This window comes from Leptosomus discolor, chromosome 4 (genome assembly GCF_034619465.1).
Source record: "Leptosomus discolor isolate bLepDis1 chromosome 4, bLepDis1.hap2, whole genome shotgun sequence".
NCBI lineage: Eukaryota > Metazoa > Chordata > Aves > Leptosomiformes > Leptosomidae > Leptosomus > Leptosomus discolor.
The window spans coordinates 33,210,210-33,226,423 of record NC_141394.1 but is presented as its reverse complement, the minus strand read 5'-3'; the positions used below and the strand labels follow the sequence as shown (position 1 = coordinate 33,226,423).

The following is a 16,214-nucleotide window of genomic DNA, read 5'->3' as shown; positions in this document are numbered from 1 at the left end:
CCAATATGTGGTTGGAAGGATTAGCACACTGATACCCCTACACTGCCAGCCCTTGGTTGAGTGACATGGTGGTTTGGGCTTTTGCTGTATGAATCTATACACTCAAAGTAACTGCCCAGAGAAATGGTCTAGAAGTGGGTAGCTAGGCATTAATAATCCATGGTATTGTAATTGCTATTTCTGGATTTTGATGATCTAGGTTGGAACTTTAGTTGTTTAAAGAAGAGTGTTTAACAACTGACAGGCCAGTTAAGATATGGTAACATCATTGATTTCAACAGATTTAATGTAGCTGAAAGGTATTAAATCAAAATCAAGATTTTTCTTGAATGTCAGTTGTGTAGATATGTGGCGTGCATACAATATTAACAGAATCCAAATAGCTGATGGAATTGTTTTATGTGTACATATATTTTCCCCCTCTAAAATTACACTAGCTAACGAACTTTTGTAAGCTGGCATGGAAACGTGTTTATGATGTTTAGTTGCACCATGTTTGATGCTTTTACAGTGCAATACTTGTATTCTCGAATTAAACCAAAGGTAATTTTTTTTCATGCTCTCTCTACTGTAGTGCATGACAGTCTTTTCTACGTTTGTAATAGATGTAAAACAAGCCGAATCATACATCCTGTTTTTACCTAAAACATGTATAAGAAGTCTTTTGTCCAAAATGTAGTATAAACTAAATTGCATTATATTAACCCTTACAAGTGTATTTTCCTAAGCATAGTTATGATTAAATAAACTTTATTAAGTAACTTGCAGCTTCTCTCTCCCACTTATTTTAATGTCTACAAAAGCCATAACTAAAGGCAGGAGCGGTGCAAGCATCGTTGACAGAGCTCTTTGAGACCTCAAGCCCACGCGGTCTGGGGGAGCCAGTACATAGCTGCCATGTGCGCTGCACACGCAGACTTGACTGCAGACTGGGACAACAGCCCCAGAAATGGGGTCTTTCCGTTTCAACAGTCTATGTTCATTTCCCTGCCCGATTCAGTGAGGGCAGGGCACAAGGTGGGAGATGGATGCGTACGGATGAGGTTCACATTTAAAGCTGGACCTGTTTGTGACTGGGCAGGACAGGCCTGATGGGCTTGAAAGCCAAATTCCCTGCCACGTGAGAAGTGCAACTTGATGGAAACTGCGGAATTTAAATTTGAGTTTCAGAGGAAATGCAGGGGGTAATTCATTTCAAAGGGGTCTCTGGTGCAGTCTCATTTGGGGAATTAACAGTAGATTTGTAAAAATTATGTCACCCATCGTCCCTATGGCTATGATACTGTCTGTATAGACACTGAAAATGGCTGGAGAGCTGTGGAGCCTGGTATAGCCTGCAAGGGTGACTTTTCATCTCTCTGCCAGCCTGGCCCTTTAGAAAACCTGAGCTGGATTAGCTATGTGATGCTAACCTGCCTTCTAGGTCTTGGTCATTCCTACCTCCTACCAGCACAGAACAATTCCTATTTGCCAAGGGGCCAAGGCAAACGACCTTTAATGAACTTGTGGGGATAGTTGTATATGCAGCTGCTGCAGCTTCGAACAACTCGGGACGCTCCTAGAAGCAAAAAAAGTGAGCTTTTGACTTCTCTGATTGTGTTTTCTCATAAGCAATGCCGCCCCCTCAAGTCATCATGGTCTGTCCGTGGGAATTTGGGTTTCTGAGCCAGGCCAGTAGTAGTCAAGCAGCAAAGAGGAGGGTGCACCGTAACCATGGGACATGGCCTTGGAGGGCTTCAGGGCAGCAGGGGCTGTCATCAGCCCTGGGGAAGGGGCAGGTTTTGGTTTGCTGCCCTTGAAGTCTTGTGGACAGCATGTGTGCGGTTTATGGTAATGCCGGTGCAAGGACAGGGAACAGGAGTGGCACCCGAGCCTGCCCACGGGCTGCAAGGGAAATGCTCTGAGAGCGTGGCCTAGCGAGGGCAGGGTCTGGGTACTTGTGTGCCTCCCTGCCTGTGCTGTGCGAGTTAATGATTTCGAACTGGATCAATGGAGGAGGCCCTGCCCTTTGTACCACCAGCTAGTGCAGCCCCCCCCGCCCTGGGAAGGTGTTCTGGGGACAAGCCAGCTGAAACCTGAAATGGAGAGAACACAAGTGGGTTGGCAACCTGAGAAACGATTTTCCCCTAAACCTGCAGTCACGTCATCCTTATCTTTGAGTAACTCCTTGCACCTTGGCAGAAAAACCTGCTAGTTTTTTTCCTGATAGAAAACCAGGATAAAACCTGCTAGGCTGAAAACATGCTCAGAAACTGAAAACATGCTTAGAAGCTGCTTTATGCTAGGTTGTTTTTTTACGGAACTGGGCAGCCGAGCACAAGGGCATGGCTCCGCGGTACCTTGCAGGCCAGCGTGAGCTCCTGCCCACGCAGCGAGATGCCCAAAAGGTGAGTTAGCTCAAGTGGGGGGTGGCTTAGCTTCCTGCTGCTTGTATGGAGACAGCAAGCTCGTGTCTTAATTCAGCTGCCTTATTCAGGCTTTTCTGATGCTCTGAAGGAGCCAAAACACTAGGTTCCTGATTTTGGTTTGGTGGTTGGTTTTTGTTTTTAAAGCTTAGCCATGCTGACACAAGTGGCTTTACCCCGTTCATGTATAGTACAACCTATACATAGGAAAAGGTAATTCTAGAAGGGCAAAACCCTTCCCTTGGCCAGGTTGTATTTTTAAGCTTGGTAATTTGAGTTCCCTGCATCTCCCTCCATTGCGGAAGCACCAGACCTGCAGTGAGGCAGTGTTGTGGCAGTGCTCTGACACCCTTGGGCTCAAGTCAGGTGGCTGAACCTGTCTCTTGCCCATGGGCTGGTCAAAGGAGCCATTCTTGGTCGCCTTTAGCCCTGTATAGATCAGAGCACTCAAACTGCTGTCATCTGCAGCAGAGGCCATGCTGGTGGTGAGGGGACAGTTGAGGTTTGTGGCTGGGTTTGTTTCCATCACAAACAGATGAAGGAGAGTTGCAGTGTAAAAGTGGAATGGGAAGATGGTGACCCTTCACCTCGGTGGGGATGCCAGGGACAGGGACATCAGTAGTGCCTGGGGTAGTTCCAAAGCAGCAGGACAACCTCTCGAGCGCTAGCACAGGTACGTGCTGCCTTAAGCAGGGACTCGGGAGGTAAAACTGCCAAGGGGCAGTAATTTCTAAGTGGGGATTTCAGAGGCACACGGCTGCAGCATAGCACGTGCTTGTACAATGCGCCTCACGCACAGCTGTGGCATTGCAGGCAGGCCCACCACGCTCGCAGCATAGTGCGCGCTCCCTGGCTAACACACATGTTCGCCTGCCCTCTGGTCTGGCCTGCCTCTTTGCGCTCTATTCAGCAACCCTGAGCCCTGCAGTCATGGAGGCAAACCGAAAAGATGGCTGAGCCCCTTTCCCATCGCTGTGTTGGGGGTCCTAGTTTTAAGAAAGGGTTCATATGCTGCTCTAGTCCTTCCAAAAGGCGCTAATCTCTGGGCCTGCTCGGACCTGGCCAAAACAACCCTGATGGCTTGAGAGCATTTTTCTCTTTCTTGATGCGGTGCTGCCTGGTGAGGCTGGACTGGGGACCTGAGGCACAGAATAATTCAGAGATGTGGCCACAGCCACACTGTGGTGCTCAATATTTGGCATGGGATGTTATCACCAACTCGTCCTCAACAGCAGCTGGTCAAGAATTGCCCCTGGTGTTTCGGGATGCTGCTAGTTGACCTGCACAGACACAACTCTCCTTTGCCGCTGGAGCAACCCCTGGGACAGGTCAATGCACCGCCAGCGGTTCTGCACCGCTTCTGCTCCAGCACCCGTCATGTTGGGCAACCCCCAGCAGTTTAGCTACAAGATCAGTGAAGACAGTTGCTCGCGAGGGGAGTTTATGGGCAGTTGCAAGCTGTGAATCACAGGAAAATCAGCAGGAAGCAGAGGCTTGAAACTTATGGTCCATTAGGCTCCCAGCCCAATGCACCTCTCCCCACATTACAGGCTATTTTGGGAGTGTTAACAGCGGGCAAGATGTCAGACCTCACACAGGACTTGTTCTGCCCTCGCTGTGAAAAGCAGTGGCCATTTTCCTAGGCTGGGAGTCCCCTGCCGTTGAGCAGCTCTGGAAAGGGAATAGCCACTGGGCAGGGAAAGGAAGTTGTTTGGTTTTTTTTTCTTGGGTGAGCTGGCACCACACTGGATGCGTGCCAAAGCAAACCAACCCACAGGCTCCCAGCCGCGGTGGCAAGTCCCTGCTTGCAGGGCAGTGGGGAGATGCAGCCCTCCCTTGCCTGGCCCAGCTCTGCATGCTACACTACCCCACTCCAACCCAGCTCTGCGCCTTGCTGTGAAGTCGAGGAGCACCCCCATCCAGGTGCACAAACACCCCTGGGTGCTGCAACCCCCTGCCAGCTCAAAGGCACTGCCAGCCAGCTTTAGCTGTTATACAGTCAAATCTGTACTCCTGTATTTTAACTACCCCATCCAAAGCCGTCAGCTATTTTTTTTTGTGCAGTTCTCCAGCAAACTGGGTTGTTCTGCTGAATACACCCTGCTACTGCACTGGGACACTCATGAAGAGCAGCCCTTCCCAGGGGTTTGACCATCCCAGCTCTCAGTTTTGCAGACTCAAACTACCTTTGCTTTTGGCTCCTGTGCTAGGATGAAATCGGCCGTTTTCCACAGGCATGGTAAAAATTGTCTTACCTTTCAGGCTGTCTGGCACAAACCAGACACAAACCCTCCCTTTGAGAACCATTTCCAAGCAAGTTTTCAGCTCTGGTGTAATTCAGCCCTGGGAGCTCATAAAAGGCATGTCTATGCTTTACATTGAGGCACTAATTGCTTCCACATTACAACCTCCCGCATGCTGAGGTCTAGCATCTGTCAGGAGCACCCATTTTTGTTCCCAGCTGGGGCTGTTGCTAGCTGGCTGCTGCTCTCATGGCACAGCATGGCTTTTGCAAAAGCCCTTCAACACCTGCCCAGTGCCAAGCCCCTGCGCTGCCCCAGCTCACTGCTTCCACATCTGGGTGGGACACAAAAGGACGCTGGGCATGAGAGGCGTGCATGCCCCCTCACCGCAAGCCTTTTCTCCTGGATACGCCCCCGGCACCCCCTGAGCCCATGTGCAGCCCACCTGTCCTTGCAGAAAGGCCTTTTGTTGTTTGGGGTTTTTTTTTCTACACCTGGGGGACCTGCTACACCAAACAGTTGCCTTGGCTGCAATTTTTCATGTCCAGCCCCTGGGCTGAGGACTACTGCTGTAACAGAGGCAGGTCTTCCAGTTACTCTTTCCACATGCAGAGCTGTTTGCCTTTCATGTTGTGTCTTTCTCAGACGTACAGCAGCAGAAGAATGTTAGAGAGGCTGCCTGGTTTGGATTTGTCAAGCTAGTTTGAACAGAACACAGCCAGACCCTTTTCCTGCCTCCCAGTTCAGCTGAGAGCGCCGTGCCTTTTTCCATGTCTGCTTTCCTAGGACTGCGCCCCATTACCCCAATGAATGAGGAGATGCAAGCCTTTTCTTTCCCCTGTTTTCTGCCTTCCCTGTTAAATCAAGTGTGTTACCAGCACGAGACAGGTTCCCCAAGGCACAAAACACCATGTATCTGTGTGACAGCATAAGTAAGGACTGATGGCGGTGGTTAGCTCTGGCTGGAAATGTCCTTTTAGGCAGCAAGATGGGGCTAGCCCCGGGTTTCTGCAGGCTGGCCCTGCTGATCTGTCTAAACGCAGCTGCAGTGCAAACCGGTGAAGAGGCATCTTTAAGCATCATCCAAACTAAAACAACTTCTCCATCTCAGGCTGCACATCCACAAAGGAGCACACACAGACAGCAGTGGGAGAGGGACCCCAAATAACGACCTGTGGGGCTACTCCCAGGCCCACCATCGGGGTCACCAGCCCATCAAAGGCCCATCTGCACAAGCCTAGAGCTACACAGGGGCACAACGGCAGAACGGGAGCCTGGACTCCTGAGGAATGAACACCCTGGCTAGGGCCCTTTCCCCATCACTGTAAGTCTTTGTCTTGAGGGATCTCATCAACATTTATAAACACCTGAAGGGAGGATGCAAAGGGGACAGAGCCAGGCTTTTTCAGTAGGGCCCAGTGACAAGACCAAAGGCAATGGGCACAAACAGAAATGCAAGAGGTGCTGTCTGAGCATCAGGAAACACTTTTTTCACTGTGAGGTGACCAAGCACTGGCACAGGTTACCCAGGGAGGTTGTGGAATCTCCATCCTTGGAGAAAGTAGTCACTGCCTAGCCCAGCAGCTGTAGGGATACACCGATGTGTGCGTGTGAGCGCACAGGTGTGCATACAGGCTGTTGGTGCCGTGTTTGCAGTAAGCGTTGCCTGTCTGTCTGAGATTTGTATGGCCAGACATGTATGTGTGTGGTGCGTATGTGTGCTCTGTGCCTACTAGGAATACATCTTCAGCCCCACTAGTGGCTGGACCTGGCAGGACGGAGCTGCAGCAGCCTCACCTCTCTTCGGCTGTCAGATCTGACATGATACACTTTCCTCTAACACTGGCCTTCCTGCTGGAGCTTTTGTGTAGTTAGCTGGATGCTTATGCCCACACAAGAGTGCTCTGTCAGCAATCTGAAAGGGATACAAAGGAGTAAGCGTCTTTGAAACATTTTATTCTACACCCTCAGTTCTAGAAACCTTTACACAAGCTACAGAAACCGAATCAAAGCAGTGAGTTGCAAAAGTTGCCTCTTCAGACATATGAGCAGACCTGCTTTTCATTATTTCACCTTTCCTGTGTCCAAAAGCAGGGTGCTGCACTCCCTGGTCTGCCCCAGATGTTCAAAGACTGAAAGGACCTGATTTTTGGTTGATGTTGTTGAATTACTATCAGCCACTAGGAGGGTGATACCCACACTAGAGCATTCCCTGCTCCCTCCCCACTCTCTCCACCTCCTTCCACTTTGGAAACACCATAAAGCCTCCAAGAACAAGGTGATGATTTCTGATCCGTGGGAGCATGTCTGCAAGAGAAGACCTACTCTATGAGCAGCAAAGCCAGCCCAGGGCAGGCAGGTGAGTTTCCATCCTGTATTTCAAGAGGGAACAGGTAAAGAGGTTTGCTCATAGATACCGGCAGGTCCCAGGGAGAAGCTGTTTCACCTCTCACAGGGAGGTACCAGCCACTCAGCTCACTCAAAATGGCTGCAGTTCAGCAGCTGCATCAGGTGTGGACTTGTTGAGTTCCTCCCAGGCCTGCTTTCAAAAACGTGCCTGTCTGCCTTTAAAAAGGAGTCCATGCTCTCCTGAATACCAGTAAGCAACAAGGTTCTCCAGAAGTTGTTCTGCCTCGCTGAGATGATGAGAAGCACTACCTCCTCTCCATGGTTTTCAGGTTTTCCACAATGGAGGGAGGCTTTTTGGTCCTATAGGCAGCAGTGCCTGGGATCCGGGCCCCTCGGATGGTACTGATGTACGGCAAAAGGGGAGGCTCCCGCACCACCAGCGCGGTGCCCTTGGGAGCATAGGCTCGCAGCAGCAATTCCTCTTCTGCGTGAGCCGTCACTGCCACCCAGCCTGCACAGCCAAAAAAATTACAGACAGTGATGCAAGTCACTAGGACCAGAGTGAGGGTTCTGACACGAATTCAGTGCCTCCCACGTTGGCTGAGAACCTCAGCTGCCCAGGTGTGATTTCTCTGAGAAACCAAGCTCAAAGGTAATATCCAGCCCTTTCCCAATAGAAGGCTGCACCTAAAGCCACATCTTACTCTCCCTAGATGCAGCTCTTTCCTGGTGAGCTTAAGAGAGATAGTGGGAACTACCAAAGCCACAATAAAGCTTTCCAAACCATGACCCTTTCCCTCTCACCTGGACAGCCGACAGTGCCACAGCCATTCCTGATGCTGTGGAACTTGTACGGCAGCCAGAGCATAAAATATTCCAATGTAGTCATCCTGTACAAGCATGGTTGTCAATCTCCATTCTTGGAGGCTGCCAAGCCTCAGCTGGACAAAGTCACACCTGACCTGATTTTGTGTTGGTGACAGTCCTGCTCTGAGCAGGAAATACGGCTTTGTCCCTTCAGAGGCCTCTTCCCACCAATGTTTCTAGGATGCAGACTCTGCAAAGCAAACTAATGAAGAAATATTAAATTACCTGCAGAGGAAAGCTTGATATCTGCAACTGCCTCAGTGGTACCAATTCCTTTCAGTGTAATGTCCTGAGGGACAAGTGGGGGGAATTCTTTCATTCGCTCTTCCCCACCCATGGGAACCTAAGATCAAAACATGGAGAAAAAATTTAACAGTCAAAAGATGCTTCAGCACTCCTACCTTCAACGGGTAAGCAAGGCACAAGTGGGAATAAAGATATTGGATGGTTGTTATCCAAGTAAGAGCCGGCTTGAATACCCCACAGGAGTTATTTCAGGTTTGCCAAGAACAGAATCGGGATCACATCCAAAGCAACCCAGTGGGAGCTCAGAGGTGAGCAAAGATGGAGTGACCACTGCTGATCCAGCTGGTGGCTCGAGTCAGCTGCCTCGATGTGAGTGCCAGCAAGCTGCCAGGACCAGGACAGCTCACCCCATGCTCCCATCAATCTGCAAGTGCAACACACTATGTGGCAACAGCAAGGAAAAAGTCAGACCACCAAAAGATGAAGGGATGTGCAGAGGATCCATCAGGGAAAGAACAAGAAAGGTACATTTTTCAGCTGCAATCTGTTCTGAAACCCTGGTCTGAAGTTTGCCATGGAGAACACCCCCGTGGCTGCCTGCACTTTACGGCTGTTCAAGAAAAGTCAAGCATCAGAGAGCAGAGATCTGCAAATCTTACCAGCCTGAATGCTAGGAACAGAAGCTTGGCTGAAAACGCATCATCTCAGGTGCCCTCTCCTAACACAGCTGCAGCCACGCAGCCTGTCCAAGACTGCTCCACACTGCAGAACTCCCCCCTCCCACTGCAGAAGTCCCAAACTCCTGACACATGCTGGGTTCCTCCATCAATTGTGCACCAGCCAGGGTGCTTCCCAGGCACGGTGGCCTGCCTATCTGCAACCAAGAGCCCACGGCAGCACGTCCCCTTACCTTCAGAAACTCTTGGCCAGCATGTTTCTCATAGATGGAATCTACATTACTCAAGGTAGAAGTGCGGACTGGCAACAGGTTAGAAGCCACAACAGAAAACCAAGCAGGCTTTTCTCCCTGAAATACATAACAAGAGGAGGATGTTACTTATGGTAATAGAAAAGCAGCGCTGAATTGCCCTCTGCTGCTCCATTTCTTTCCTGCATGTTGAAAACCTGTTTGACTGATGCCCCTCCTTGTCCAAGGGGTCCTCGCCTCTGTCACTGCAGAGCAGCCAGGGCTTATATAAACAGTGGAGCTGAGCTTCCAGGAGAGAAGCACCCATGGCTTCACCATCCTGCTTCTAAGCACCCCTCAATACCATTATCTCCTGCCATCACATCTGCTCAGCTCAGGCAAATCATCCAAGAGTCATCTTTGCTCAAGTTTAATACCCAAGAACGAACTCAGCGTGGTTATTTAGCATGGGAGGTGATGGACACCTCCTGTCTGGTGCTGCTTCTCCTATCACTTTACGAGTCTAATGCACACCTCTCATCAAACTGTACTTGCTTCCAAGCTGTGAAAAAGCTATGCAAAGACTGAATGTGGAGCGATTTCAGCAGGCCCTCTTGTAAATTTTGCACATGAAGCAAACAAGGTCAGAGGGGTAGAGACCTCTACAAACGCCGCTAACAGCCTGAAATAAGGAAACCCAAGCACAGCAATTCTGCACAGGGCGTTTACTGCCAGCAAGATGTCACCTGTATCGCCGTCCTACTTTGTCAGGGACGCAAATCCAGGTGCTTTCCTGAGTCCCTGATAGTGCCCAACCAACGTGCCTAGGAAGTTCTTTTCAGAGAGCTTTGCCCAAGACAGTATGGACGGAGACAGTTTCTTTCTGCTGGGTTGCTCTCCTCACAAACAGCATTTTTTCTGAACGAGGCATTACTCCTCTGACTGCCAAGCTGTTTTTCAGGGCAGGGCTTTGGATTTTCACCCTGACTACACTGGAGCCCTCCTGCCATACTGGTACACTATTACTTACAGAACCACCTTTCTGGTTTTCTTCCAGCAGGTCAAGAGTGTCCTTAGTAAAGTACCAACTTAACATTTCTATGGTGATCTTGGAGAGCTGACTGAAACACAGGAACAGCCATACACACACACCCTTCCCAAACCAGGGAAAACTACTGAGAAAGGCATCATCACAAGTACTAGACCCATATATGGAAGAAACCACCCTTTCCAGAGGAAACATCACGGGAGGTCAGCTCCACACAGTTCAATAAAGGTGCATGGCCTGGGGTTTCTAATAAATGGAAGAAATTAGCAGGGGACACATACAGCACCTTTAAAAGAATATTTTTACAGAAAATAAAATACATATACATTTAATTGCTTCCTTGGGCAAATTCTTCAGAGGGGTCTGTGTCAAGAAAGAAAAATGTCCATGCTTCTTTCTCTTGGCAGACAGCTTTCACGAGACACAGAAATGGGGAAACCCACCTGTCTTCCCAGTTAATTCTGGCATCATCCTTCCTCCCTCCCTCCCTGCCTTGTGCCTTTGTATGTTATGAGAAGCACACTGAGCTGAAGGTGTCTGTCAGCACTCAAAAAAGCAGTTACCACCATACAACATAACAAATGGCACACTGGTAACAAGTACCAAACCCTTCAGCTGCGACTCCCCATCCCAAGGCATTCTGAGTTTATGCGGTGCTTTGTTAACAGATTCATCATCTCAAAAGCAGCAAAGAAAAGGTCTGGGAAGGCTACTGAGAAAGCCTTTTATCGTACTATAACAAGAGACAAAGCAGCTGCTCACAAAACCCTTTCTTCCCTTACCTGTAAGTAGTCTACACGCCCTAAGGCTGCTAAAAACAAGACCATTCCTGGCTTGAGAATGAAGGTCCGTGGAATGATGGCATGTGTTGGCAAAACCAGCTTTACTTCTTTCTCTGTCAGGAGATTTAAAACCTGCAAAAATAAACCGTGCTGCCGTAACTCATTCCAGATGTTTCAATGCGGACAATTAAATTAATATTGGCACTGTATTGATAGAGGAAAAAGAACAGTGTGAAGAACATCTAACAGAGCAGTTCAATTCTGGTCCCCACAGTTAAGTGAGAAACAGGAGGAGGTAAGGATGTCACCAATCTCCATGGCAATGCAGGGTCCACAACAAAGCTTAACAGCTGCCATCCAACCCATAACGGATTTGGGAATCCTGGGTCTGGCTGGAACCAGCTCACCCAACATTTACTGTGCTTTAGCCTGAGTGCAGCCACGTGCAGAACTGCAGACCACTTTTGGCTCTGACATTTGGGTTACTTCACTCGGGTAGTGTCGCACATGCTGCATCAATACTAGCGGCACAGCTAGTCCCAAATATCTCTCGAGAGAAACGTACTGGACCACGCTGTGAAACAACTCAAACCGCAGGATGACCAGCCTGCCACCCAGCATGGGTCCCTAACCCGAGCAGAGTGAAACAAGCTCTCCCCTCTGTGAGGGCTCCCAAATGTTCCTCCTGCCTGTCTTCCTCTCCTCCCTCTTCCTTTGCATCTCCTGGCTTAACTGGCTCATTCACTTAGGTGCTAACCTAGGTTAGCTAGGTTCAGTGAAATGATTCACCCCAAAGTCTACTTAAAAGCCAGCAACTTAACTAGCAGTGCTGCAGCCACAGTGGTCTGATTGCTTTCTACAGAAGCACTCTTCAAACCCAGCTACGAAACAACATGCAGGCACAGAAGTTCAGAGGGCAGTGCCTTGAAGGAAACAACTGGTCTCCAGGTTGAGGTGTCTCTTTCCTAAACAAAGGGAACTGACAGCAGAAATGCTTCCAACTATGCTCCCCCATGCATGCCACAGCCATGCAAATGCTAGTTTGTAGCAGTCTGGCCATCAGAATTAACCTCAGCATTAAAAGACTGAACTAATTAACTAAGTAACACATATAACTAACAGAACCCCTAATGCCCTTCCCATGTTCTCAAGCAGACAATCTTTAGCTTGAAAGTCATGGCAGCCTTCAACACCGATTCTAAAAGACGAGGAGGCTTTGCCCTGCTAGCTGCATGTTTTCTGATGTGTTTGGCAATGCTTAAACCAAAATTTGAGTTATCAGTAATCCTTTTCTAGTCTCTCCAGGAGTTTGGCTTTGGAAGAAGTCATGAGGAAGCAGCTAAAAGCAAATCTCCAAGGAATAAGGACAAAAATTTTAATTTCATCATATGCTAACAGACTTCCCTCTTCTTCCCAAAATAAAAACAACCCAAACCTGCACATAACTAGAACTCTCCCCTGCCAAAGTCTGTCACACAGACAATCTGCTTGTCCTCCAATCAGATCAAACACTGATCATAGGAATAAAATTTGATCTGAAACTTGGCATGTAGCTCTCCAAAGGCACAGCAAGGATAATCAAAATAAGAAAAGGCAGCAAGTATTTCCGGATGCAGGAAAGCCCACTTGTTTTCCACACATATTCAACTCCAGAAGGGAGGAACATGTCCACTCTCCAGTTACCAAACCAGGTCTCTAAGCTGACTACTGTCTTTACACTGTCTGTCAAGACAGCAAAGTGCCACAGTAAAGTGGGTTATGATCTGGCCACCACATCTACTAGAAAACCAGTATTTTCTAGTGTTCATGTAAGCAACATCTGCACTTGAACTGTGCAGTCTCAGTACAGTTCTTGCACTTCATTTTCTTCAGAAGTTCCTATCTCCTTGTACTTTTTAATCTTCCCACAAAAATGATCTGCAGCTCTGCCTAGACATCAAAGCGATCAAAAATCAAAACACAACGTTTCTGGACAGCTTCAGAGCCACTGCTCTACTGAAACACTGAGGAAGGCCTGACATACTGGAGCTATTAACGGGTACAAGCAGATCCTGTTAGCTTCAGAACAACGCTTTCTCAAAGACTTGGTTCAGTCACACAACACTGGTTAACTTCCTAAGCTCCACCTTTTTCAGTAGGCTGGTAGAGCTGAAAAAGCACAAACTTCTTTGGGTAATATAAACTTTGTTACAGCACTACTGCTTACTTCCCTTCATTCAGATGCTAAGAAAGCTTGCTGATGCAGTCATACAGTTCCTTCGCAAAGATCACAGCATGCAGTATTCAGACCTGCAACAGCGTTAACACAATGAACCCTTCCCAAGTAAATACAAACCATATTTCAACACAATTGCCCAAACCAAAAGAATCCCAATCCCAGGACAGCAGCAGAAATACTCTCCCACATGCACAGCTAAGGCAGAACAGTTCTCCTAAAAGACAGCAGCACCACAGGGTACCTACACAGTTTTCCTTTACAATCCCTGGAGTGTCAAAACACCAGCGAGCATCCTTCACTTCATTGTACGTGAACTCTTCCCTCTCCTCACACTTCCCAGGGGAATGTCTGGGATCTTCATCTATGCTGTAGGAGAGCATGTCAGGATCAAAGTCAATCACAGAGCTAGGCTTCTGCCGTTGAAACGTTCTTCCAACTCTTCCTGGATTAAAAGGAAAGATTTCCTGGTAATTAGTTTATTAACTTGCCTTTCCTTCAATTGGACATGTGTCCCTTCCCTTGCTTAAAAAGATGCATATGGGTGAGAAAGATGCTATGTGGCTAGAAATTTGTGTGTTCAAAAGCTGAGATGCTAATAAATCCCTTCTACAATTCTTGCTTAGCACTCCTCGAGCCCCAAAACCTTAGCAGGGACTAGAACACAGACACTCCATTATTTCCATTTTACAGTATATCAGGCTGCCTTCTTTTTTTACTGCTTTAGACTGTCCAACACAGAATTATTTGAAAATCAGAGCTATCTTTTGGCAACCCCCTCTTTGGGATACATACTAAAATTATGTATAACCACTGCAGCTTACAACCAAAACACAGTATTTAAAAATGAAACTTGTTTTCTTCCTTTGGGTATGAGAGACGGCCTACAACGCAGTACCACTGTAAACTACTAAGCCATCTGAACTAGGTTAGCAAATGCCCAGCTGACAGGAGCTGCACTCCACAGAGAAAGCCTCTGCAATGCTACCACAATAGCGGAAAAATAAATACTCGAAAGAAATAGTACTGACGCCACTTACGGAGGAGCTAAAGGTCTTACATGTTACTCAAGGAACAAAAGTTGGTCAAAATAACTTGAAGGCAAGTTTGGAAATTTTTTTCTTGCTACTACAGATAATATGATCTTCCCACAATTAAACGGAAATGAGTTCTTTCAGAGTGGGAAGAAATTACTTGCCAAAACCTACTGGATTCTGCAGCAAATTAAAGAGTTAACAGTCCTTTGTGTAACATACTACTTTCATCAGGGCAGAGGGGCAATACTTTGACTCAGGCAATACTCACCCACTAAGTAACCTTGCTTTTTAAGTTGATTAAGGTACTTTTTTTCTTCACTGCTTAGCTGATCTTCTGTTTTTGTTGCCTCCTCTTTCAGTCTCTCTTGCCTTCGGAATATTCTGTCACATGTAGGATTAATAATTGGAAATTTCAGCAGGTTCAGTGTTGTTCCTGGAAAAAAACAGAAGGCACATTTGGGCCTCTGACTGCTTAGTACACTTAAGCTTTGAGGAACAAGAAAAATAAATTTGCTTCTCCAACTTTTGGGAGAAACCCAGCAACACAAAGTTGGAGGTGGAACTACAGCCATTCCCATAAGTACTAGCCTCCCCAGCCAAGGCAGTGGAAACGAGGCATCCATCTGCTTGAGATCTGCTCTCCCCCATAGCTTCATGAAACAGGTCTCAAGCCAAGTGGTGTCAAGACTGACTTATTACCCCCAGGCAAGTCCCACGTCCAGGCAGCTTTGTTTGGACTACGATTGTTTTACAGGTGCTCACCAGTCCACCTCTTGGTTTCTCTAGACTGAAGGGCACCCGTAAGCTCACAGGAAGATGGCAAAGCACACAGATCAGATGCCATCCCCGTTGGCAGGGGAGCACGGAGGCCAGGTCTGGTTTACCAGCCTCCTTAGTGCTAGGGGACACACCGCACCCCCTGCGCCTGCCTCCCTCCCTTGCTGCCCTGAGGAAGATGACAATTTGAAGCATGGCGCAGCACCAGAGTTTGCTGCCCACAACGGTGATGCTCCAGGGTGGCAGGCACCCATTCGGTGGCAGGTCCTTCTGCCTCAGGGGTCGCTGAGGGTACCCTTGCAGGAGGCCTGGGGCTAGCTGGTCTCTAAGCACCTGACACCAAACATGACCCCTGCCATGATGGGAGGAGTGGCGCTCCTGACCTGGCCAGGAGGAGACAGTGGCTCTGTCAATGGCGTTGGGGGCACGGGACTTGCAGTAGTCGGAGCGCAGCAGGGTGTTGAAGAGCGTCGACTTGCCGGAGTTGGTGGCGCCCAACAGGTAGACGTCACCGGCGCACTTCCAGGAGCGCTGCAGCCGGCTGACCAGCCCCTCCAGGCCAAAGCCCGTCTTGGCGCTCACCAGGCGGACGTCCACCAGCAGGGGTCTGTGCAGGCCGGCCTGGGCGCAGGCCGCCGCCACCTGCTGCCGCAGCCGCCTCAGGTGCCCAGGGGAGTCGGCGGGCAGCAGGTCCACCTTGTTACCCACCACCAGCAGCCCGGCGACGGGGACGTCGGGGCCCAGCAGCCCCAGTAGCTGGGGCAGCACCGGGTCGGGCAGCTCTAGGACGTCGAGGATGTAGAGGAGGAGCGGGCCGCGGCCGTGGCGCGGGGGGCGGCGCAGGGCGGCGCTCACCACCAGCCGGTGCTGCTCAGGCGGCAGCTGCAGCCGCAGGGCCCGGCCGTAGTGGGCCAGCAGCCAGCACCGCTGGCAGACGGCGCCCCGCAGCCCTGCCGCGCCGACCGGACCCTCCGACAGGCGCCGGTACTTCTCCGCCGGCACGAAGCCCGGCGCCGCGCCATCGCGGCACTGCAGCTCGGCCCCGCAGCCCGAGCAGCTCACCCCGCTCGGCGGCACCGAGGGGTCGGGCTGCCCCGCCACGACGCCCCGCTCCCGCCGCTCCCTGCCCGGCTGCCGCTGCCGGCGGGGCGCTGCTGCTGCTGCTGCCGCTGCTGCCGCTGCTACCGGTGCTGCCGCTGCCTTGCTCGGCTCCGGCTCGTACTCGAGGAAGACAAACTGCTCCTCCTCGCCGCCGGCTGCCGCCCCGCGCCGCAGCACCGGGGCCCTGGCCCGGGCGCGGAGCAGGCGGCCCAGGAGCGCCGGGGCAAGGCGGTGCAT

The 16,214-nt window shown here is 49.8% G+C and overlaps 1 protein-coding gene across 2 annotated transcripts; it reads right to left on the bottom strand.

The window, feature by feature from the left end:
- Positions 1-7,261: 7,261 nt before the first annotated feature.
- NOA1 (nitric oxide associated 1) lies at positions 7,262-16,214 on the bottom strand. 2 transcript variants are annotated; one of them, XM_086464426.1, is made up of 8 exons: positions 16,082-16,214; positions 15,260-16,036; positions 14,368-14,532; positions 13,311-13,507; positions 10,848-10,979; positions 9,021-9,137; positions 8,090-8,207; positions 7,262-7,508 (listed from the first exon to the last, which is right to left on the bottom strand). In XM_086464426.1, exons 1-8 carry the CDS (start codon positions 16,212-16,214, stop codon positions 7,303-7,305), a joined length of 1,845 nt encoding a protein of 614 aa, XP_086320552.1. In that variant the 3' UTR covers positions 7,262-7,302. The 2 variants fall into 2 exon arrangements, with proteins under 2 accessions (XP_086320552.1, XP_009954014.2); XM_009955712.2 differs by having other exon boundaries at positions 15,260-16,214.